Genomic DNA, 25,766 nt, shown 5'->3' with positions numbered 1-25,766 from the left:
TGGTTGAAATGACAATAAAAGCAACTTGACTTGACTTGAAATTAAATATGAAAAGGTCAGTCAGAAGAGAAGAAATGTCATTATACATTTGTTCGAATAATCAGCTATCTAGCTGCTGATGTTTTTTTTATTCTGGTAATCTAAGCAATTTTCTATTCCATTATCACAGATATTGAAAAATTAGAGCTGCCAGCACAAGATGATTCTGCAACACCACCATCTTCACCACTGTGGCAACAGGCAGAAAACAAGCTTTCATCATGGCAACAGGCAGCTGGGCAATCCTCACCTCCATGTCAGCAGGCCGATGACAAACACTTGCCAACATGGCAACCCTCAGAGAGCTTTTCCTCATCATCGTGGCAAAAGGTTGATGTGCCACAGGATCAAAACCAAATAAAAGAGAAGAGCTACCCGGCTCAATTACCTGAAGAAGACAATGGAGCTGAAATTCTGACTCCAATTAAAGTTGGAGCATCTCTTAAAGATAGGTACAAAATTCAAGAGATTTGAATAAACTTTTTTACCCCTTCTCATTTTTTTCATTTTCTTAGACCATAAGATATAGGTGCAGAATTAGGCCATTTGGCTCATCAAGTCTGCTCCACCATTCAATCATGGGCTGATCTAATTCTTCCAGTCATCCCCACTCCCCTGCCTTCTCCCCATAACCTTTGATGCCCTGGCTAATCAAGAACCTATCTATCTCTGCCTTAAATGCACCCAATGACTTGGCCTCCACAGCTGCTCATGGCAACAAATTCCACAGATTTACCACCCTCCAACTAAAGTAATTTCTCCACATCTCTGTTCTAAAAGGATGTCCTTCAATCCTGAAGTCGTGCCCTCTTGTCCTAGAATCCCCTACCATGGGAAAAAACTTTGCCATATCTAATCTGTTCAGGCCTATAACATTTGTAATGCTTATTTGAGATACCCCCTTCATCCTTCTGAACTCCAGGGAATACAGCCCAAGAGCTGCCAGGCGTTCCTCATACAGTAACCCTTTCATTCCTAGAATCATTCTCGTGAATCTTCTCTGAACCCTCTCCAATGTCAGTATATCCTTTCTAAAGCAAGGAGCCCAAAACTGCACACGAAACTCCAAGTGTGGTTTCACGAGTGCCTTATAGAGCCTCAACATCACATCCCTGCTCTTATATTCTATACCTGTAGAAATGAATGCCAACATTGCGTTCGCCTTCTTTACCACCGACTCAACCTAGAGGTTAACGTTTAGGGTATCCTGCACAAGGACTCCCAAGCCGCCTTGCATCTCTGCATTTTGAATTCTCTCCCCATCTAAATAATAGTTTGCCCGTTTATTTCTTCCACCAAAGTGCATGACCATACACTTTCCAACATTGCATTTCATTTGCCACTTTGCCCATTCCCCTGAACTATTTAAGTCTCTCCGCAGGCTCTTTGTTTTCCTCAACACTACAGGCTCCTCCACCTATCTTTGTGTCATCGGCAAACTTAGCCACAAACCCATTAATTCCATCATCCAAATCATTGACATGCTCCGTAAAAAGCAGTGGTCCCAACACTGACCCCTGTGGAACTCCTCTGGTAACCGGCAGCCAGCCAGAATAGGATCCCTTTATTCCCACTCTCTGTTTTCTGCCAATCAGCCAATACTCCACCCACGCTAGTAACTCCCCTGTAATTCCATGGGCTCTTCTCTTGCTAAGCAGCCTCAAGTGTGGCACCTTGTGAAAGGCCTTCTGAAAATCCAAGTACACCACAGCTACTACATCTCCTTTGTCCACCCTGCTTGTAATTTCTCAAAAAATTGCAGTAGGTTAGTCAGGCAGGATTTTCCTTTCAGGAAACCATGCTGGCTTTGGCCTATCTTGTTATGTGCCTCCAGGTACTCTGTAATCTCATCCCTAACAACCGATTCCAACAACTTCCCAACCATTGATGTCAGGCTAATAGGTCTATAGTTTCTTTTCTGCTGCCTCCCACCTTTCTTAAATAGCGGAGTAACATTTGCAATTTTCCAGCCATCCAGTACAATGCCAGAATCTTGAAAGATCATTGTTAATGCCTCCGTAATCTCTCCAGCTACTTCCTTCAGAACCCAAGGGTGCATTCCATCAGGTCTAGGAGATTTATCCACCCTCAGACCATTAAGGTTCCTGAGCCCCTTCTCAGTTGTAATTTTCACTGCACATACTTCACTTCCCTGACACTCTTGAATGTCCGGTGTAATGCAGATGTCTTCCACTGTGAAGACTGATACAAATTACGCATTCAGTTCCTCTGCCATCTCTGCATCTCTTACAATATCTCCAGCGTCATTTTCTATTGGTCCTATATTTACCCTCAACTCTCTTTTACCCTTTATATACTTAAAGCTTTTAGTATCTTCTTTGATATGAGTCGCCAGCTTCCTTTCATAATTCATCTTTTCCTTCCTAATGACCTTAGTTTCCTTCTGCATGTTTTTAAAAGCTTCCCAATTCTTTATCTTCCCACTAGCTTTGGCTTCCTTGTATGCCCTCTCTTTTGCTTTTACTTTGACTCTGACTTAACTTGTCAGCCACATTAGTGTCCTTCTATTCAAAAATTTCTTCTCATTTGGAATATATCTGTCTTGCACTTCCCTCATTTTTCGCAAAAACTCCATCCATTGCTGCTCTGCTGTCCTTCCTGCTAGTGTCCCTTTCCAATCAACCTTGGCCAGTTCCCCTCTCATGCCATTTTAATTTTCTTTATTCCACTGAAATACCGACACATTGGAATTTAGTTTCTCCTTCTCAAATTTCAAAGTGAACTCGATCATATTGTGATCACTGTTCCCTAAGGGTTCCTTAACCTTAAGCTCTCTTGTCACCTCTAGATCATTGCACAACAGCCAATCTCCTAGTGGGCTCAACAACAAGCTGTTCTAAAAAGCCATCCCGTAGACATTCTACAATTCTCTCTCTTGAGGTCCATTATTGGCCTAGTTTTCCCAATCCACTTTCATGTTAAAATCCCCAACAATTATAATGACATTGACCTCCTGACATGCCTTTCCTATCTCCTGTTGTAATTTGTAATCTACATCCCGCCTGCTGTTTGGAGGCCTGTATACAACTGCCATTAGGGTCCTTTTACCCTTGTCATTTCTTAACTCAACCCATAGAGACTCTACACATTCCAATCCTATGTCATCCCTTTCTATTGATTTAATATTATTTCTTATACACAGGGCCACACCACCACCACCCCCCATCTTTTCGATGCACTGTATATCTTTGGACATTCAACTCCCAATGGCAGCCATCCTTTAACCAAGTTTCAGAGGTGGCCACAACGTCATACTTGCTAATCTGTAGCTGAATTTCAAGATTGCCTATTTTATTTCTTATGCTGTGTGCATTCAAATATATCACTTTCAGTCCAGTATGTGTTGCTTTCTGTTTTAACTACACCACGCCTCTATTGCCCTGTAACTCATCCAACTGGCTGTGATTATGCCTCATCTCCTGCCTGTCCTTTCTATCAGCTCTGTTGCATGCTGTCTTTGATTTATTTCTGTTTTCCCCTTTCTCAGCCCTATCACTCTGGTTCCCATCTCCCTGCTAAATTAGTTTAAACCCTCCCTATTAAATCTGCCTGCTAGGATATTGGACATCTTTGGGTTCAGGTGTAACATGTCCTTTTTGTACAGCAATTTTGTCCTTTTTGTTCTTCTAAGAATGTAAGAAATAGGATGTGTTTGAACTGAAAACCAGGGATGAATTCCAAGGCACATGTTCCAGCCAAACTAGAACACTGTTGCAGATAAGGGTTAGACCATTTAGGAGTGAAACGAGAAATTACTCAAAGCTAGTGAAGCACTGGAATTTGCATCCCCAGATATGCAGTATGTAGACATTTAGTCATTGTTTGCACCTCCAACAAGCATCAATAGATTGCTCAACATAAGAAATGCTAGCAAGCCAGAACCACTGCCCTCTCAAGACTGCTCCACCAATCAATAAGATCATGGTTGATCCCCTAATTGAAAACCATTTTCCTGCATTCCCCCCAATCCACTGATATCCAGAAATTTCGCATTTTATCATTTCAACAGTCAATGATTAAACCTCCACAGCAAATTCTAAAGATCTGTACCTCTGAGAAAAGAAATTTTACTGTTAAATAGTCTGCCACTATTTTGTGATGTGACCCCTAGTTCTAGTTTTGCTTGGAAACTCATTCAAGTCTCTGATGCTGAACAAATTCGATGGTGGCAGTTGTGTGTTGACTTTAGACCCTAAGGTCATTCCAATGATTTGTTCTTTGACCCTAAAGTCATTCCTGTATGTTGTCCTTTGACCCTAAGGTCATTCCAGTTACCCCTCTGGAGTGAGTCCCTGGGGCATTGTACCAATACTAGTGCTATTGACCAAAGACAAATAACATGGGGATCTAGATTCAAGTCCCACTAAGTACCTATGGAATTTAAATTCTTGGAATTAAAAACTAGGTATCAATAGTGATGAGTTACTGTAAAAGTCCATCTAGTTCACTGAGGGCTTTTCTGTTCGTACACTTATCTGGTCTATGTTTGACTCTATGCCCTTTCAAATGACCTGGCAAGCAAGTTATCTCAAGAACAAGTAACGATGGGCAATGCATTCTGGCCTTAGCAGCCTCAGAGTCCCTCAAAAATGGAAAAAAAAATTAGCAGCCTTAAGTCACTCTATTGCAGACTGCCCTGCAGTCAACATGTACGAACATGATAGTTGAAAGTAATTACTTTAACTCAAGAGTCAGGAAGTAGATAGAACATGGCCTGCCAGCTACTAATAACATGTATAGACTATTCCTCTCAGTAACAGGTAGCACTGTTCAACGATCTTCACGTCATCCAAGTAAGTTATAATAAATCTGATTCTGACCTTTGAATAGAATGTAAGCTATCTCTTTTGCCTGGCAAAGTTACTTGTGATGGATATATAAGAGAGTAGTGTGAGTTGATTTCTCAACAGTGCAGGGGATGGGATGTCATTCATACTATTGTGTGTCAGTAATACTGAGTGTGCCCTACACCAGGTTACACAAACTGCAAGGTGGAGAGGAACAGTGGAGAAATAAAACCCATAAGACCCAGAGTGCTGTCCATGTCCCTCTGGCTGAACGGTACAGCCAGCTCCAGCGAGCTGAAGATACCTGGAAGAAGAAGGTAAGATGGTCCCAAAGGTATGTGAGTGTGTCCCTATAGCTAGAGGAGTGTAATATATTGGCTGACCACTGCCACTGACAAATGTTTCAATGAAAGTGCATTGCAGTCCTGGAATTTGAGGCTATTGGCACATTACTAGTGATCAAAACTTTGAGGTCTGTAAATCAGGTGCTTTGCAATTGACTCATTGGTAACAAGAGATGTACAAGTTGGTCTAAGAATACCTCAAAGCCCAGTTGGTGAGAGAAGTATGTTGATGTTCCAGTAACAGATGCGCATCAAATGTCATCAGTCTCCATTTCATGGAGATTAGTTCAAATTATCAAGTGATTTCCAATTTTCTGCGTTCCCTGGAAAATTGGGTTATAATGACATCAATCTGCATGTACTGTAGATAAGTTCGCCACTCACTTCCTCTGCTTCAGGACCCCTTCGTGTCATGTAAACCCACAACCCTCCCCACAAGTGGTATCACCATGTGCCCCATGTTCCCTGTATTACCCCCATCGATCCAGTCTCCAGATCACGGACCCCCTCAATCTCGCCAAGTCTCATTCCCTTGACTGCCCAATTTTCCCATCAGCTAACAGGTACTGATCTCTGTCCCCCTTGAGCTCGATTTTGGGCCTTTGTCCAGTGAATCTACTTCTGTATTTACTCGGGAGAACGACACAGAGTCTATAGAAGTGAGGCAAAATAGCAGCGAGGTCATGGACTGTCATGAAACTTGTTAACTTAGCAGCAGCTGTACAATGCAATACATGATACTATAGAAAACATAAGTTAATCAATTACAGTAAGTGTATATATGTGTATATTGAATAGTTAGATTAAAAATAGTGAAAAACAGAAATGATACATAAAAAGACACTTTCTGGATGCCTTGAAGGCAACCTCATTGCAACACATCTAGATATTTGAAATGTCTTTATCAATGGTGAGGTTCCAGAGAATTGGAGGATAGTTAATGTTGTTCCATTTAAGAAAGGCTCTAAGAATAAATCAGGAAATTATATGCTGGTGAGCGTGACATCAGATGTGGGAAAGTTATTGGAAGGTTATCTAAAGGACTTGCCAGGTGGTGGCGTAGTGGTATCAGCACTGGACTTTGGGGCGGAAAGTCCCGAGTTCAAATCCAGCTGGCTCCCATGCACGCTTTCCATCCGTGCTGGGTTGAGCATCAAGCTAGCAACTTGACCTTGTAAAAAATAAATTGCCTGCTACAGAAACATCAGCAGCAAAAAGTTGGTGGCCTATGCTCTCTTGTGAGTTTAAAGGCAATTTCTCTTTTCTTTTATCTAAAGGACTGGATATATGATTATTTAGGTAGACAGGAACTGATAGGGATAGTCATGGTAGGTCATGACTAACCAATTTTTATTTTGGGGAAGTTACCAGGACAGTGGTTGAAATCAAGGCAGTGGATGTTGTCCATATGGACTTTAGCAAGGCCTTTGGCAAGGTCCCACATGGGAAGTTGGTCAAGAAGGTTTAGTTGCTTGGCATTCAAGATGAGGTAGTAAATGGGAATACACATTGGCTTCGCAGAGAAGCCAAAGAAGATGGTTGCCTCTCTGTCTGGAGGCCTGTGACTAGTGGAGCGCTGCAGGGATGTTGCCAGGACTTGAGGATCTGAGAATGGGAAAGATTGAATTTATTCCTTGAAGCGTAAGAGAATGAGGGAATATTTAATAGAAATATACAAAATTATGAAAGGTATAGATAGGATAAAAGCAAGCTGGCTTTTTCCACTGAGGTTGAGTGAGAGTAGAACTAGATGTCATAGAGGAAAGGTGAAGTGTTTAAGGGGAACATGACGGTAAACTTCTTCACTCAGAGGGTGGTGAGAGTGTGGAACGAGCTGCCAGTGCAAGTGGTACATGTGGGTTCGATTTCAACATTTAAGGCATATGGATGGGAGGGGCAAGATCCGGGTGCAGGTCAATGAGACTAGGGAGAATAATATTTTGGCATGGACTAGATGGGTCAAAGGGCCTGTTTCTGTGCCGTACTTTTATGACTCTATGCCCCTATCTCTTATCAGCTTTGCCCAAGGTGGCATACTTCCCTCCATACACTCCCAGAACCAGAACCAAAATGAGGGTTGCCTCACTTTGCAATAACCCTGCTCGAATGCATAGCAATATGAAAGCCATTATCCACAAACTGTAAGATTTTTTAAAAAATGGTGTCTGTCTCTGTGTATCTATGCACACATCTGTCTGCTTTGAGAATCTGCCAAGTGTGTGTCTCCATGTAATTGTGTGCCTGTCTTTGTGTGTGGGGTGTGTATTTGATTCTCTGTGTAGCTGTTTGTGTGTGTGTGTGTGTGTGTGTGTGTGTGTGTATATGTTTCTGTGTGCATGTCCAGTTAAGCCATTCATTTCCTCATGACATCATGTATCTCTTTCAATCTGTAATGTGCCAGTGGTGTGTTGTACCCAGGGTTAATCGATAGCTTAGTCTTCAGAGTAGTAGGTCACTGGATCCAATGGGATCTGAAGTCCTCAGCCAGACTGCTGTCTCACTGATGTTATCGAGTGGAGATGTTACAATTAGTCATTAGTAACTCTGCACTTGGAGAGAAAAAAATGATCTGGGATTTATCTTTCAAAGTATACAAGGTAAAATAATACTTTGACTGCTTTAATGAAGTCCATCCAGATTTTGACTGAATCAGCATCTTGCATATATCCACATGACATCAATGGGGAATCTGCAGCCACTGATGAAGTCATTGGACTCAAACCAGACTCTGGGTTCCTTTAATGGATAACGCTGATTTCACCTTTTGTTGGGATATCTGATGGAAACAAGTATTTCAATAAAGAATGTTATCAAGGTTGACGAACTGGCAGCCAATATTGTTAATGAGGGTGCAGGGGAGAGCAGGTTCAAGCTATGTGAACTGAAAATGAAGTCCACGTAAATGATGAAGAACACTGAGTGTTGCTGTGGACATTTTGTGGGGATGTTGCAGCCATTAGCTCACCTCAAGTCAAGTCAAGTCACTTTTTATTGTCATTTCGACCATAACTGCTGGTACAGTACACAGTAAAAACAAGACAACGTTTTTCAGGACCATGGTGCTACATGAAACAATGCAAAAACAACACTGAACTACGTAAAACAACACAAAAACTACACTAGACTACAGACCTACCCAGGACTGCAGAAAGTGCACAAAACAGTGCAGGCATTACAATAAATAATAAACAAGACAATAGGCACAGTAGAGGGCAGTAGGTTGGTGTCAGTCCAGGCTCTGGGTATTGAGGAGTCTAATGGCTTGGGGAAAGAAACTGTTACACAGTCTGGTCGTGAGAACCCGAATGCTTCGGTGCCTTTTGCCAGATGGCAGGAGGGAGAAGAGTTTGTATGAGGGATGCGTGGGGTCCTTCATAACGCTGTTTGCTTTACGGATGCAGCGTGTGGTGTAAATGTCTGTAATGGCGGGAAGAGAGACCCCGATGATCTTCTCAGCTGACCTCACCATCCGCTGCAGGGTCTTGCGACCCGAGATGGTGCAATTTCTGAACCAGGCCGTGATGCAGCTGCTCAGGATGCTCTCAATACAACCTCTGTAGAATGTGGTGAGGATGGGGGGTGGGAGATGGACCTTTCTCAGCCTTTGCAGAAAGTAGAGATGCTGCTGGGCTTTCTTTGCAATGGAGCTGGTGTTGAGGGACCAGGTGAGATTCTCTGCCAGGAGAACACCAAGAAATTTGGTGCTCTTAAGGATCTCTACGGAGGAGTCGTCGATGTTCAGCAGAGAGTGGTCGCTCCGTGTCCTCCTGAAGTCAACAATCATCTCTTTTGTTTTGCTCACATTCAGAGACAGGTTGTTGGCTCTGCACCAGTCCGTTAGCCGCTGCACTTCCTCTCTGTATGCTAACTCATCGTTCTTGCTGATGAGACCCACCACGGTCGTGTCATCGGTGAACTTGATGATGTGGTTCGAGCTGTGTGTTGCAGCACAGTCGTGGGTCAGCAGAGTGAACAGCAGAGGACTGAAAACACAGCCCTGGGGGACCCCCGTGCTCAGTGTGATGGTGTTGGAGATGCTGCTCCCGATCCGGACTGACTGAGGCCTCCCAGTCAGGAAGTCTAGGATCCAGTTGCAGAGGGAGGTGTTCGGGCCCAGTAGGCTCAGCTTTCCAATCAGTTTCTGAAGAATGATTGTGTTGATGCTGAACTGGAGTCTATGAACAGCATTCGAACGTATGTGTCTTTTTTGTCCGGGTGGGTTAGGGCCAGGTGGAGGGTGATGGCGATGGCGTCGTCGGTTGAACGGTTGGGACGATACGCGAACTGCAGGGGGTTCAGTGAGGGGGGGCAGCAGGGTCTTGATGTGCCTCATGACGAGCCTCTCGAAACTCTTCATGATGATGGAAGTGAGTGCGACGGGACGGTAGCCATTGAGGCAAGACACTGAAGACTTCTTCAGCACGGGGACGATGATGGCTGCCTTGAAGCACGTAGGAACGACGACGCTGCTCAGGGAGATGTTGAAGATGTCAGTGAGAATCTCTGCTAGCTGGTCTGCACATCCTGTAAGCACTCTGCCAGGAATATTGTCTGGTCCAGCAGCCTTCCATGGGTTGACCCTGCACAGGGTTCTCCTCACATAAAAGAATCACTTTTATGATCTGAAGGTCTTTCTGCGGTGGTTCACATGATCAAAGTATGTATGCCATATACAACTCTGAGGTTCTTCTTTCCAAAGTTGCATATTGCATATAGTGGGTCCTCCTGCAGTGGTTTTGCTGCACTGGGCTATCATTGAGTTTGAGAATAGCCAGCTAGTGGTCTGATTGAAACCATATGACAGAAAAATTCATTTTTTCATTCCTTTTCCTTAACTTCCATCAAAAATGTCCTTCCCGATTCCTTTTGTTTCATTGACCTCAAGCAGCATGCTTTACAAATCCATTGTGTATTTTCATTCTATCTGCCAATAAGCTCTTTCCTCTGTACTATTGTCTCTCTGACCTTTTCTCCGTCACTGTAGGAAGAAGAGGAGATCATGAATTATGCAGAGCAGGCACAATACTGGGTAAGAACTTGGATCCAATAGCCTCTATGTCAAAGGAACAGTTGAAAGATGGGATTGACTTATGGGTGAGATTGAAGGAAATTGGTGAGGTCCATGATCAGTCCTGAATATATTCTCAACACAGGACTCCTCCCTCCTCCCCCCCTCCCCCAAAAGAAACCACACATCTGATGAATAGCTTTTCATTTCTCCAATGAAGCACTTCATTTCTCCAACCTTCAGATATACAGAATCTTAAAATAAAACCTGTGGGTGTTGCAAATCTGAAAAGAAGACAGAAATGCTGGACATGTTTCACAGGTCAGGCAACAATTGTGAAAAAAGAAGCAGTCAATATTTCAGATTGAAGACACTCTATCTATACTGATGAAGGGTCTTCCATCTGAAACAGCTCTGTTTCTATTTCCACAGAAGGGATCAGACCTTTTTAGTGTTTCCAACATTTTGTGTTTTTATTGCAGATATAGGGCGACAGCTGGATTGGCTACTTTATTTTTTTTGTGGAAGAGAAAATATTGGTTTACTTAACCTATTTAAGGACCAAACAGCTCTGAGATCCTCAGAAAGCAGACATAAACTGCTGCAAATCTGCACCCAGCCACGAGACTGTGAGCTTGCAGTCCCTCCCTACAAGTGCTCTGATCAGCTCTAGAATCCCACCTTCTAGTCAGTCTGCTGAAGACCAATAATCTTTAGTGCCAGTAGATAATAAGCCTCAAAAATAAAACCAAACTGCTGGAGAAACTCAGTGGGTTTAGCAACATCCATGAAGGCAAATGGATGTTCAATATTCTAGGTCAACAACTTTGACCATCCCTTTGCCTCCATAGATGCTGCTTGAGCTGCTGAATTTCTTCAACAGTTTGTGTTTGACGCCTGATCCCTGCAACTACAGTGTCTTGTGTCTCTTGTTGTTCCTGAATAGCTCTCTGAATATCCTTAGATGTCCATCATTATACAATCCTTGCTCCTTTAATTCCACATCAAATCCTGAGTTTCAGATATACTCCAGAGCCGACTCTCATGCTTCTAATTCAGACGGGAGGTGACTGAATGGTAGCTGGATTTCTTTCCCTGTGTTTCATTTGTGCTTGACCACTCCAACTCAAACACTCTGTCCCTACCTCATTGACTAACCGCACTTCTTCCTACCTGCCCTATTACCTCAGCCAGCAAGCGAAGGATGAAATGTTTGAGGTTGGGGCTATATTTTCGGGTGGAGAGGATGGTGGTGAAGAAGCAGGGTTGCTTGTGCTTTATCCTGTGACTGTGATGTTACTCAGTGGCCACTGGGGGAAAAGTCAGAAGTCAGAAGTCAGAATCTGTTGAATCTGTATTTGTATCAGCTCTTTAAAAGAGCTCTCTTAAATTTCATTGTGCCAATGACAGACTTCCCCACGAGTACTGTTCCCTAGAGCTATACAATGACAGACTCATCCCCACCAGTCCTATACCCCGGTGTTGTACAGTGACAGACCTGTCTCCACTAGTACTTCATCTCGGTGTTATACTGTGACAGACCAAACCTACCAGTGCTGCACCCTAGTGGCATACAGTGACAGACTCAACCCCAACAGTACTGTACTCTAGTATCACACAGTGACTGATCCATCACTGTCAATACTATTCTCCAGTGTTATACAATAAGAGAATCCACCTCCACCAATGCAGTTCCACAGTGTTATACAGGGACAGATCCATCTCTGCCTTAACTGTATGGTGACAGGCATATGCCCACCAGTTCTGGACGAGTGTTCACCTTGTTGATTAGAAGCATACTCCTTCAGGGTTGGACTCATAAGCCACTTGAGAGCCCATAAGCAGATCAACAGAACGAAGACCATCATCTTCGATCTCGAGGGATAGCCACCACGACGAATGGCACACAGCCTTTCTCTGCTGATGATCAGAAAGGGTATATTGAGATTCAATCATTGTAAAATTAGTAAAAGATTACTTGTGTCTATAATTGTTTGGTTAAAATGGTAGTGATTAGTAGTCGGTGTGATCTAAAGTCTAGTGGTGAAGTTCTAACTAAACCATTATGTTAACTGAAGCAAACCTTACAGTTGCTGTGCTGATTGCTGTTCCATACATATTTTTGTCTAATGCTTAAGAGAGGAAAAGGTTCTATATACTTTGCTGCCAGCACTTTCCTGGCTTGACCTTTAACACATTGTTCTAATAATCTTCCTTCATTCTGTCTTTCCTCACACTTGTAGGACCCTGTCTATTCCTCCATCTATTCCCCAGTTGCTAGACAATGCCAGTACCTCATATATTATGACCAGGTGAGCTCCTTCCCCTATCCATGGCTCATGCCTGTTATTATTAACTAACAAAGTAAATACCTGTTGCTTTTAGCCATTGTGACAATCCCACTCCCAATGCTCAAGCAGCCTTAGCCTAAGGTTTCCTCTCAGTGTTTCTGTGAAGTTACAAGCTTATGATCTGCTTCATTTTCCACAACTCCCTCTTGCTCTACTTCATCCTTTTTCCTGTCTCTTTGTCTCTGTCTCTCATCCCATAGGATACACTTTCATTCAAGGTCAGAGAAGTGGCGTTTAATCAGAGTGGCCCTGATTATCTGTGGAGAAGAAAGGTGACTATTTAATTATTTCCAGTGGCTTAGCTGTAAAGGGAACAATGGATACCTGGTATTGACCATTACCTTATACCCCAATCACCCACCATTCTACCTTAGTGCTCAGGGTGACATTTGCCTGCATTTACTTTGGCAGCTATAATGTGTACAATCTACATGCAAAAATAAACTTCTGTAAGAAGTCAGCAGGTAAAGTAATATCCATGGAGGCAAAGGGAAGGCCAATGTGTCAGGACTGGAAGTGCAGAGGAAAAAGGTAGTCAGAGGGGGAGATGAGCCAGGCACTGATAGTGGTAGGTGGAATCAAATGAGTTGAGAGGGCATATAGAGCTAGGTGCAGGTGGGGCGGAGGGAACTGCTGAGGCAAAGGCAGATCAGTCTCTCTCTCTCGCTCTCTCTCTCTCTCTCTCTCTCTATATATATATATATATATATATTTCACCTCACAATTTTATCAATATAAACTGAAGATCAGCTTCAATCTACTTGAGTGATGGAGCAAAGGCTTATTCTGTCCCAGCATTTCAGGTTTGGTCAGCTTGGAATTTTGCATCCTGTCAAGGTGAAGGGGAGGAATCAGCAATCTCTGTATACATGTATAAACACTTCTTTGTGTCTGTGTGTCCATTTGTGTGCATGTGTACAGTGTGAGTGGAGGAGACTTTACATAGATGAACGAAACTGAATTTTCAACAAAGACCATCAGGAGCTGTATAAGTCCAAAGAGATGAAAACACAAATGTATTCAGACTTGATAGAACCAAGGTCTTGAAAAAAAGTTTGGCTGGAAAAACAGTTGTTTTGCTTTCAAGGACCCATAATGAGGCTTTCCATTTTATCCATTTTGGGTAATTTTATGAACTAATAATGTCATTAATCCCAGCTCTAGAAACATTGGAAGTCCAGTTGGTTCTGCATTCCCAGTATAAGAATTTATTGGAGTGCAAATACCTCTACAGCAGTGGTATCTAAATATGGACTCCATGGACCCCCTGGTTAATGGTAAGGGTCCATGGCATAAAAGTTTGGAAATCCCTGCTTTGGAGATATATCTCAAATGCTGCTGACATGGATTTGGTTCAGTCATAAATTAGCGATTTCTAGAGTGTTCTTGGCTCATGATCACTAGTGATCAGTGGTGATGTCCAGGTATTTAAAACCTTTCCAAATGTACTGAATGCAGCTTCAAGAGTTGGTGTTGCATGGGCCCCAAAAAGGGCACTTTCCAAGTTACCCCAGCAGTGAACGGGTTACAGTTTCACCAGTTTTCTACATTTGCCAGCTTACTTCTTTGTCAGAGTATCCTTAAGGATTTAGATGCATCTGTGATCATTGTGCAGTAGAGAATTCCAGAGAGAGTGCACTAATGTGATCATTTGTACTTTGTAATTGCTTCAGCTAGTGGACCCTGATCTACTTGGTAAAGCATGGGTCTCTCATTGAAATTTCCACCAGCATAGCCTTTAGTGTTGGGGGAGTAGACAAATTGTTCCAACACTACAATGTCTCTTTTGGTTGTTGGAAGTGGAAATAGAAACTCCTACCAGAGCCTTGCAGACTTGGCTGGTATGGCTGTCTGCTCAGTTACTGATATTGAACAGCCAGGGCTCATTGTGCCTAGGAAAGTTTTTCAGACATAAACAAAATGTTTTCATTTGAGAGCAAGACCAAGGTTAAGGTAGGTTAAAACCAGGAGGACTGGTTTACAAGAAAGAGGACAGAGAGAGGTTGAACAAGTTAGGTCTTTATTCTTTGGAGCGTAGGAGGTTGAGGGGGGACTTGATAGCGGTGTTTAAAATTATGAGGGGGATAGATAGCGTTGACGTGGATAGGCTTTTTCCATTGAGAGTGGGGGAGATTCAAACAAGAGGACATGAGTTGAGAGTTAAAGGGCAAAAGTTTAGGGGTAACATGAGGGGGAACTTCTTTACTCAGAGAGTGGTAGCTGTGTGGAACGAGCTTCCAGCAGAAGTGGTAGAGGCAGGTTTGATGTTGTCATTTAAAGTTAAATTGGATAGGTATATGGACAGGAAAGGAATGGAGGGTTATGGGCTGAGTGCAGGTCGGTGGGACTAGGTGAGAGTAAGAGTTCGGCACGGACTAGAAGGGCAGAGATCACCTGTTTCCATGCTGTAATTGTTATATGGAATATGGAGCTCACTCACACAGGAAGTTGCAAAAGTGATGAGCAGAGGTAGTTTTAAGGGGAAGCAAGCTTGAAGCAATCTAACCATGTTAGATTGAAGGAGAAGTGGACATGTTGTACTGAAAGTACTAAGTGGTTTGTTTCTGTGCTGTAGGTAATTTCCCATTCTGTGAAAAAGACTGACATGTGTCAGATCAATGCTGTACCAACATACATGAGAACTGGAGCATGAGGTTTGAACAGAAATCATGGCTTCTGGCAGCCACATGAACTCCTCCAAGAGGCATACATCCCCAGAGAAATGTACAAGGTTACTAAATAAAGACTGGAAAGATTTTCTATCTCTCCACACTCCCAATCTATTCAGTCCCAGCCCTCAGATACAACCAACAAAATAATCAAAGCTATCACAACAAGCAAAATATTCATAAGGAACTTATTGTATCAGTGCACAGTACTTAAATGTAGATGATCTGGTGCAAAGTCTAATTCACTCTATTGATGCAACAGAATTTGTCGTAAACCGAAATTCCTCCTCACCTCTGTTCTAAATGGACGTACTTCTATTCTGACGCTAGGCACTCTAGTCCTAGACTCCCCCATTACAGGAAACATCCTGTGTACATCCACTCTGTCTAGGCCTTTCAATATTCGACAAGCTTCAACAAAATCACCCTCATTCTTCTAAACTCCAACGAGTACAGAGCCAGAGCCATGAAACAATCTTCATATGTTAACCCTTTCATTCCCGGAACCATTCTCATGAAACTCTCTGGATGCTCTCCAATGCCAGCACATCTTTTCTTTGATAAGGGGTCCAAAACTGCTCATAATACTTCATGTGCAGTCTGACCAGTGCCTTATAAAGTCTAGGCATTACATCTTTGTTTTTATATTCCAGTCCTCTTGAAATGAATGCTAACATTGCATTTGCCTTTCTTTCCACCAACTCGCCCTGCGGGTTAACATTTAGGGAATCCTACACAAGGACTCCCAAGTCCCTTTGCACCTCTGATTTTTTGAATGTTCTCCCCATCTAGAAAACAGTTTATGTCTGTATTCCTTCTTTCAAAGTGCATGACCATACAGTTCACAACACTATATTCTATCTGTCACTTCTTCGCCCATTCTCCCAATCTGTTCAAGTCCTTCTGCAGCTTCCCTGCTTCCTCAACACTACTTGCCCTTCCACCTATTTTCATATTGTCCACAAACTTGTGTGCAAAGCTATCAATTCCATCATCTAAACTGTTGACATATAAGGTGAGAAAAAGTGGTCCCAATAGCTTCCCCTGTGGAACACACCTAGTCACCAGCAGCCAACCAGAATAGACCTCTTTTATTCCCACTTTTTGTCTCTTGCCAATCAGCCACGCTTTATCCATGCTAGAATCTTTCCTGTAATACTATGGGCTTTTATCTTGTTAAGCACCCTCACATGTGGCACCTTGTCAAAGGCCTTCTGAAAATCCAAATAAACAACATCAACTGACTCTCGTTGGTTTATCCTGCTTATTACTTCCTCAAAGAAGTCCAACAGATTTGACAGGCAAGATTTCCCCTTAAGGAAACCATGCTGACTTTGGCCTACTTTATTGTATGCCTCCACGTACCCAGAAACCTCATCCTTAATAATCGACTCCACCATCTTCCCACCCACTGAGGTCAGACTAACTGGCCTATCATTTCCTTTCTTCTGCCTCCATCCCTTAAAGAGTGGAGTGACATTTACAATTTTCCAGTCTTCCAGAACCATTCCAAAATCTAGTGGCTCTTGAAAGATCATTACTAATGCTTCCACAATTTCTTCAGCTATCTCTTTCAGAACCCTGGATGTAGACCATCTGGTCCAGGTGACTTTGCTACCTTCAAACCTTTTAGTTTCCCAAGCACCTTCTCCTTAGTGATAGCAATTGCACTTATTTCTGTCCTCTGCCACTCTTGAATTTCAGCCATACTGCTAATGTATTCCACAATGAACACTGATGTAAAATACTTATTGAAGTCATCTGCCATTTCATTGTCCCCCATTACTGCCTCTCCAGCATCATTTTCCAGCGATCCAATGTCCACTCTCATCCCTCTTTTACTCTTTATAGAGTACTTTTATAGATATGTAAAAAGGAAAACACTGGTAAAGACAAATGTAGGTCCCCTACAGACAGAAACAGGTGAATTGATGATGGGGAGCAAGGACATGGCAGACCAATTGAATAATTACTTTGGTTCTGCCTTCACGAAGGAGGACATAAATAATCTTCCGGAAATAGTAGGGGACAGGGGGTCCAGTGAGATGGAGGAACTGAGCGAAATACATGTTAGTAGGGAAGTGGTGTTAGGTAAATTGTAGGGATTGAAGGCAGATAAATTCCCAGGGCCAGATGGTCTGCATCCTAGAGTGCTTAAGGAAGTAGCCCAAGAAATAGTGGATGCATTAGCGATAATTTTTCAAAACTCGTTAGATTCTGGACTAGTTCCTGAGGATTGGAGGGTGGCTAATGTAACCCCACTTTTTAAAAAAGGAGGGAGAGAGAAACCGGGGAATTATAGATCGGTTAGCCTAACGTCGGTGGTGGGGAAACTGCTGGAGTCAGTTATCAAGGATGTGATAACAGCACATTTGGAAAGCGGTGAAATGATCGGACAAAGTCAGCATGGATTTGTGAAAGGAAAATCATGTCTGACGAATCTCATAGAATTTTTTGAGGATGTAACTAGTAGAGTGGATAGGGGAAAACCAGAGGATGTGGTATATTTGGATTTTCAAAAGGCTTTTGACAAGGTCCCACACAGGAGAATAGTGTGCAAACTTAAAGCACACGGTATTGGGGGTAAGGTATTGATGTGGATGGAGAATTGGTTAGCAGACAGGAAGCAAAGAGTGGGAATAAACGGGACCTTTTCAGAATGGCAGGCGGTGACTAGTGGGGTACCGCAATGCTCAGTGCTGGGACCCCAGTTGTTTACAATATATATTAATGACTTGGATGAGGGAATTAAATGCAGCATCTCCAAGTTTGCGGATGACACGAAGCTGGGTGGCAGTGTTAGCTGTGCGGAGGATGCTAAGAGGATGCAGAGTGACTTGGATAGGTTGGGTGAGTGGGCAAATTTATGGCAGATGCAATTTAATGTGGATAAATGTGAAGTTATCCACTTTGGTGGCAAAAATAGGAAAACAGATTATTATCTGAATGGTGGCCGATTAGGAAAAGGGGAGGTGCAACGAGACCTGGGTGTCATTATACACCAGTCATTGAAAGTGGGAATGCAGGTACAGCAGGTGGTGAAAAAGGCGAATGGTATGCTGGCATTTATAGCAAGAGGATTCGAGTACAGGAGCAGGGAGGTACTACTGCAGTTGTACAAGGCCTTGGTGAGACCACACCTGGAGTATTGTGTGCAGTTTTGGTCCCCTAATCTGAGGAAAGACATCCTTGCCATAGAGGGAGTACAAAGAAGGTTCACCAGATTGATTCCTGGGATGGCAGGACTTTCATATGATGAAAGACTGGATGAACTGGGCTTGTACTCGTTGGAATTTAGAAGATTGAGGGGGGATCTGATTGAAACGTATAAAATCCTAAAGGGATTGGACAGGCTAGATGCAGGAAGATTGTTCCCGATGTTGGGGAAGTCCAGAACGAGGGGTCACAGTTTGAGGATAAAGGGGAAGCCTTTTAGGACCGAGATGAGGAAAAACTTCTTCACACAGAGAGTGGTGAATCTGTGGAATTCTCTGCCACAGGAAACAGTTGAGTCCAGTTCATTGGCTATATTTAAGAGGGAGTTAGATATGGCCCTTGTGGCTACGGGGATCAGGGGGTATGGAGGGAAGGCTGGGGCAGGGTTCTGGGTTGGATGATCAGCCATGATCATAATAAATGGTGGTGCAGGCTCGAAGGGCAGAATGGCCTACTCCTGCACCTATTTTCTATGTTTCTATGTTTCTACATCTGAAAAAACTTTTGGTATCCTTTTTGATTTTATTGGTGAGCTGACCTTCATATTTCATCTTTTCTCTCCTTGTGTTTTTTTAGTTGCTCTCTATTGATTTTTTTTTAAACCCCAATCCACTAACTTCCCACTAATTTTTGCTTTTATGTTGGCTTTGACTTTCCTTGTCAACCATGGTTGCCTTATCCTCCCTTTAAAATACTATTTCATCTTTGGGATGCATCTGTCCTGTGTTTTCTGAATTGCTTCCAGAAATTCCAGCCATTGCTGCTCTGTCATCATCCCTGATAGTGTCCCCTTCCAATCAACTTTGGCCAGCTCCTCTTTCATGCCTCTGTAATTTTCTTTACTCTGCTAAAATACTAATACATCTGACTTTAGCCTCTCCCTCTTAAACTGCAGGGTGAATTCTATTGTATTATAATCACTACCTCGTAAGAGTTCCTTTACATTAAGCTCCATAATCAAATCTGATTCATTTAGTTCATTACACAACACCCAATCCAGAACTGCCTTCCCCCTGACTATAATTTTTCCCTATCATCTGCCAGTTCATCCTCTAAGATCGGGGGTGGGGGGTGCAGCTAACTTCAGAAGAAATTGGGATTTTCTATTGATGAGAAAGGTGTCTTTGCTACTGATTAGGTTATTGTACATTCACTGAGAACAGTGATGGGCAGGATGCTACAATCACAATATACACCTGCAGCTAGGTATCCTGACAGACTCCTAGTGGTAGAAATGGCTGGATAAGGGCTCCTTCTGATTACCATTGAATTTAACCTTAATTATCCCTGTTGCTACATGGTAGGGACCTGTCAGAGCAGATAAGAGCACATCACTGAGATGATATCAAGAGGTTTAAAAGACCAATGGAAGTGTAAATAATGTGAGTTGATGCGAGAAATTGGTCATGGAAACCGATAGTGCTTATATATATATATATAGGGACCCAAGCAAGACAAGGTCAGATGGTCTCCATGAGTGAGTCTTTTCTTTCTGTTGTGCACTGGGTGGAAGTGGATTTTTGGGGTGCTGTCTGGTCTCAAAGGAATGGCTACTTGCATGTGTGTGCAGTCACAGCTGTAAAAAATAATGAAAGTGGGTTTAAGATTATTAAATGAGCTAGGATCTCCTGCTTCCATAACTTGCATAATGAATTGCATAGTAACTTTTCTCCCAAGTGATTTCATTCTGATATCCTGTCCCATTAGTCTCCCAGTAATAAAATACCCAAGCTATCAGCTTCTTTCAAAATCTCAACCAAGTCACCTGTAATATTCTAGATTCAAAGAAATTCATACTGAATCACTTTTTTCCATTAAGCTTTCAGTGCTTGGCCTGATTGTAAAGCCTTCTCTTTCAGCATAGAGTCTTACAGTTTGGACACAGATCTTGGGCCTACCAAATACATCCCAACTATTGAGCTTCCACTTCCTAATCCAACATAAATCACATTTTTTTGTCTGCACGTTTCCATCAATCACATTCCCCACAACCATATTCTGCTGCACACTTAGCAATACGGTGGAGTATTAATCTAACCTAGGGGCTCAAAAGGTCAACAATTTTGTTTTCCCCACAGAATCTACTTGACTTGCTGAGTTGCCCCAGAAGATAGTTTGTTGCTCCAACCTGCCAATCCTCCTGTTTTTTGGATGTGGGAAGAAACTGGAGCACCAGCTAATGGCTCAGCACAGACTAGGTAGGCTGAAGGGCCTGATTCTGTGCTGTAGTGTTCTATCACTCTATGACATCCCATATAGTCACAGGCAGGGCAAACTAACTCCACATACAGATGACATTTAGAGTCAGCATCTTTTGACCTTCCCTCTAATTGTTTTTTACAGTTACATGGACCAACCATTGCTCTGAGCAGGAAATTTTTACACGGCCTGAAACTATGCAGCACTTTAAATGTTCTTTTTTTGTAATATGCACTTTTATGAAAACTTAGAATGAAAATTGAGAAATCACATACTTTTATGTTGTTTATTAATTGAAGGCTATAATGAAGTACTGGATGGCAGGGTGGAGCCACCAGGTACCAAGGCATCTTTCTACCAAAGGAGGTGTAAGTCACTCCTTCCCTCTGCAAGCCTGCAGGTTACCCATGAGCAAGGTGCAGCAGCATTATATTCCCCCCCCCCCACCCTGTTCAGGATCACTTGAAGCCATGGGAGCAGGTGGTGGATGGTTGTATGAGCAGCTGGTGCATATCACAGGTCCTGGTTATGTGACCACTGACACCAGATAAACAATCTCTGAAGAGTATTGATAATGGCTGGGGTCACCTGTCTTGTAAAGACACTGCCCAGAAGAAAGCAATGACAAACCATTTCTGTAGGAAAAAAATTGCCAATAATCATGGTTGTGTGGACTATGATCGCCCATGTCATATGGCATAGCACATAATGATGATGACGAAAATGAAATATGGTACGACAAAGAAAATCTTTCAAGATTTATAAACTTTTTCTCATCTGTCTTTGTTCCAGCTGCGCGGCAACAAAGGCTATGTGCATGGGAGCATTTCAGTTACTGCGCGGCCGCGCACCCGCGCTTCTTAGAGGGAGGAGTGTCAGCATCAAACACGGTTGCTGGAGCTGTGAGGTAGTGGCTCTACTAACTACACCACTGCGCTCCCTATAGATTAAAGCAGATAGTTACTTCACAGGTGAATTGTTTCCACGCGGTGTTCTGTATAACCGAATGTTTCCTTGCTTATAAAATTGGTGTTGAAATAGACTTTCTCTGTTAGAGAACAGCAACCGATATCGGGGGACAGATATCATTGGAGCAACGAAAGCAACAGATCTCTGTGAGCGAGGAGCAGTGGAAACTGAAAGGCAAAGGCGCATTCAACGACTCCACACAGTTCACTGTTGCTGCACGTATGGTGAAGAAAGGTCAGCACACTCTTAGCGTATTTGTTCATTGGCAGAGAGCCTGTAGCCAACACAAATAGTTGCTGAAATAAGTGCCCTAAATTTATTTTTCAAATCTCTCTCTTCCATTTATGTTTTAACCCTCATCTCAACCCTCTCAGGAGATGACGCATAGGTGAGTCTCTGCTAATATTTCACTGTGGCGGTCACCTCCAGGGCCCCAGGATAACCGAATCTCCCACTTTTGGAGGAAGATTTAAATCAAGGTCCTGGCAAGCCTCAGGTTTTCTGATATAGCTGGTTTTCTGTATTGCTGGTTACAGGTTGTTGAGGGCAGACTGTCTGAAGAGGCCTAAAAAGGCATCATCTGGGGAGGGAAAAATGAGATCATGGGCTTCAAGATGAGTTTGCCTCAAGACAGGACTGAAGGTGATCATCTGTGAGTGGTGGTGGGTGGGGATGGGGTTAAGGCCAAAGTGGTGTGGAGGTACAGTAGATACTGAGACTCGGGACAAAGTGTTGGTGGTTAAAATAAAATGCAGGCATCTACAGGACAATCAAACCTGATCATGGAAGTCCAAATATCTCTGAAATGAAATCAAGGCCAGTCTCTGTTTGCTCCATTTTATCAGTAGGTCATAATGGCATCCAAACACGTTTAGATGTCACTGTGTATATATGGGTATCTCTGTGCATTTCACGAACTCTGAAACCCCCTAAATGGCTTTCAATAGTCTGTGAACCTTATAATAAATGCTAAATCACTCTGTAATAGGCCACACAGACTAGGAGCTAACTATCTCCCTTCTGTAGAAGGCAGGATGAACCATCCCTCTACACAAGGAAGGTGGGTAGCTGGGCCAATGCGTCCTGACATCTTCCCTTCAGATCCCCTCGAGCAGCTTGCTAAGCAGTTCCAAACTTTTCAAATGTCACTGCCATCAGAGTCAGTTTTTTTTTGTTGTGAAACTTGTTCTTTTGCTGCAGCAGTACAGCGCAATACGTAAAAATTACTGTAAGTTACAATAAATACATAAAAATAAATACAGTAGTGCAAAATAGGTAGGTTCATGGACCATTCATAAATCTGATGGCGAGAGGAAGATGTTCCTGAATCTTTTTCAGCAGATTAACATATAATCATAATTAAAAAGATATTAACAATGAAGAAATAATTAAATAATTGAAATAGAGTCAAGTGAATCAAGTATCTGCCTGGACTTGTTCTTCTGTCTAGAGGATTAACCTCCACATTCAAGTGAATGTGGGTGCCATTTGCGGACCAGCTGTCTCTGGGGTAAAGTTGAGGAACTGGCTAAAAGCTACACCCCACCCTTTCTTCAGCACATTACCACCATGCCACTAGATTCAATGATGAGCTTTACCTGGTGTACATGAGTAGTGGACTTCTGCCTTTAACCATGCATACAAGGATGACTAAGATGCATCTTACTGACACCGGTCACTCAGCACAATTCACAATGATCAAGTTGTTAGCCATTGAGACATCCATCATGAAAACGTGCCTTTCAGCCCACCACATCTGTGTCAACTGTCAGACTCTCCTCTGCACTGGTAAGACCCAACATAGATTGGGGGACCTTTTCTCCATCTCATAAAAGTAGGATTTCCTAGTGGCAAACCATTTTAATTCCCATTCTGAAAAGTCTGTCCATGACATCTTCTTCTGCCAAGTTGAGGCCACACTCAGGTTGGAGGAGCAACATCTCATATTCTGTCTGGGTAGGCTCCAACCTGATGGCATGAACATCGATGTCTCCTGCTTCCAGTAATTTTTCCACCTCTCTCTACCCTCTTCTTCATTTGCCCACTTTGGCCCCCCCTTACCCCTTCTCCTCACCTGTTTTTCACCTCCCTTGGTGCCCCTCCTCCTACCCTTTCTTCCAGATTCCTTCTTCTCCAGCCCTTTACTTTTTCCACTTTTCACCTCCCAGCTACTTTCTTCAGACCCCATCCCCCATCCACCTGCTTCATCTGTCTTCTAGCTCCTCTTCATTCTCCTTCCCCCTTCCCCCCACCTTCTTGCCCTGGCATCTTCCCCCTTCCGTCTCAGTCCTGAAGAAGTGTCTTGGCCTGAAACATTGACTGTTTATTCATTTCCATAGATGCTGCCTGGCCTGCTGAGTTCCTCCAGCATTTTGTGTGTGTTGCTCTGGATCTGCAGAGTCTCTTGTATTAGTGGATGTTTTCTGTAAGCTTGCTCTACACTTCTAATGAAGGTAGGAGGTGGCCGAAGGAGTAGACTTGACTGATATAGGGTCTTTCAATTAATGCCTTATGGAGGAAGAGTCGCAAAATTACATCGCCAGCCATCAGCTTGCCTCTGTACGGCGATGGTGCTTGTTAATCACTTTTTAATCTTCTGTACACTTTAAGCTGTTATGAGTTACTTATTTATTTACTGCCTGTTACACCACTGGCGATTAGGGCAGCAATGAAGGTCCTCCATCTCTGTCTGTCTTTGGCCATCTTCTCTATTGTGCCCCAGGTGTGGTTCAGGGGCTTCATTTCTGCCTCTACATTACAGCGCCAAGTTGTCTTTGGTCTCCAGCATTTCCTTAATGAAGTGATGTCTTGATGGTGGAGTTAGCCTCTCTTCTCATCACGTGTCCAATCCAACTACAGCATTTCCTCATGACGATAATGGCCATGTCCTCTTGGTAACACTGAAGGAGTAGGGCGTGGTTGGAGATCTTTCTTGGCCAGAAAATACAAAGGATCTTCCAGAGGCTTGTGGTGTGGCAAGGTTGCTGTCTGTCATGTGTAATAGTTGTAGTGTAAAGGTGTATAAAGGGAGAAAGGGAGAGACCCTGGGTGGACCAGTGAGAGTAGGAAAGCAAATCAAGGAGACTGGGTTACCTGAAAATGGAAAATTCAATGTGCTCGGTGGACATAATCCAGTGGACCTCATTTAAGACATATCAAAGTAAGCCATGTTAGTTTCTGCATTGTATGCATGGATCTGCATTGTACGTACGGCCCACTATTTTCCTCTAGTTCCTCCACAGTGCAGGTCTGGTCTTGCAGAGAAACTGCCAGGAAACTCAGGGGCCAAGTAGTAAGTCCTTTATGTTAAATTACAGGCACACTAGAAGAAGAGGCTATGTGATGTAATTTCTGTGCCTGACTGCTTGGGGATGTGGGGTAAATTATGGGTTAAAACTAAATTGAGATCTATGAGTCGAAATGCGGTTCAAAGCACAGGAGAAAGTTGCTTTAGCACTGAATTTAATCAGAGCAATTGTTGTTGTAAGACAGACCGCCCGCAGGAATGTTGATGACAATGTCAAGATGAGTAAATTAAATAGACATTTTACTGTAGTGTAAATGAAACCATCTGTAGATGACAATCCTATGTTTGATGTGTGTGAGCAGGGAGATCAGAATGAAGGGCGGGGGGAGGGAAGAAGGGAAGTTTTTTAAATGCAGGATGGACAAGTCTAGGCAAAGGATGAATAATTCTAACTAAAAAAAAAATCCCAGCCAGTCCTTAATTTTTCATGGGAAATTCAGAACCCAGGCCAACAAAACACGATCATAAGAACATAAGAAATAAGAAATAGGAGCAGGAGTAGGTCGTCTGACCTGTCGAGCCTGCTCTGCCATTCAATAAGATCATGGCTGATCTGGCCATGGACTCATCTCCACCTACCTGCTTTTTCCCCCATAACCCTTAGTTCCCCTACTATGCAAAAAAAAAATCATAAAAGTTCACAACACAAAAAGAAGTCATTCAACATTTGGTGTCCAACCTGGACAATGATGACTTTGGTTTCAGTCCAGATCCCTTTTGGGCTTCTCCAGCTATTTTTAGATATTGGGAAGCTTTCTGTATCCACTATACCTTCAGGATAGTGAAATTCACTTTTGGGAAGGGAAGGGTATAACCTGATATGAATAGTGGTATAGAGAGCAGAAGGAGAGACAAA

The 25,766-nt window shown here is 42.9% G+C and overlaps 1 protein-coding gene across 8 annotated transcripts in view; it reads left to right on the top strand.

Annotated features, from left to right (window-relative positions):
• The window catches only part of LOC134340229 (supervillin-like), a 264,886-nt gene that overhangs the window by 181,749 nt on the left and 57,371 nt on the right, over positions 1-25,766 (top strand). For 5 of the 8 annotated variants that reach the window (XM_063037217.1, XM_063037214.1, XM_063037215.1 and 2 more), the window contains 6 exons: positions 170-491; positions 5,035-5,164; positions 10,176-10,220; positions 12,443-12,511; positions 12,751-12,822; positions 21,690-21,837. In XM_063037217.1, coding sequence (XP_062893287.1) covers positions 170-491; positions 5,035-5,164; positions 10,176-10,220; positions 12,443-12,511; positions 12,751-12,822; positions 21,690-21,837 — 786 coding nt within the window. The remainder of the gene's footprint in view (positions 1-169; positions 492-5,034; positions 5,165-10,175; positions 10,221-12,442; positions 12,512-12,750; positions 12,823-21,689; positions 21,838-25,766) is intronic. The other 3 variants (XM_063037216.1, XM_063037218.1, XM_063037219.1) reach the window with 3 other exon arrangements.

Source organism: Mobula hypostoma, chromosome X1 (assembly GCF_963921235.1).
Source record: "Mobula hypostoma chromosome X1, sMobHyp1.1, whole genome shotgun sequence".
Classification (NCBI taxonomy): Eukaryota; Metazoa; Chordata; class Chondrichthyes; order Myliobatiformes; family Myliobatidae; genus Mobula; species Mobula hypostoma.
This window is presented reverse-complemented; position numbering and strand designations above follow the sequence as displayed.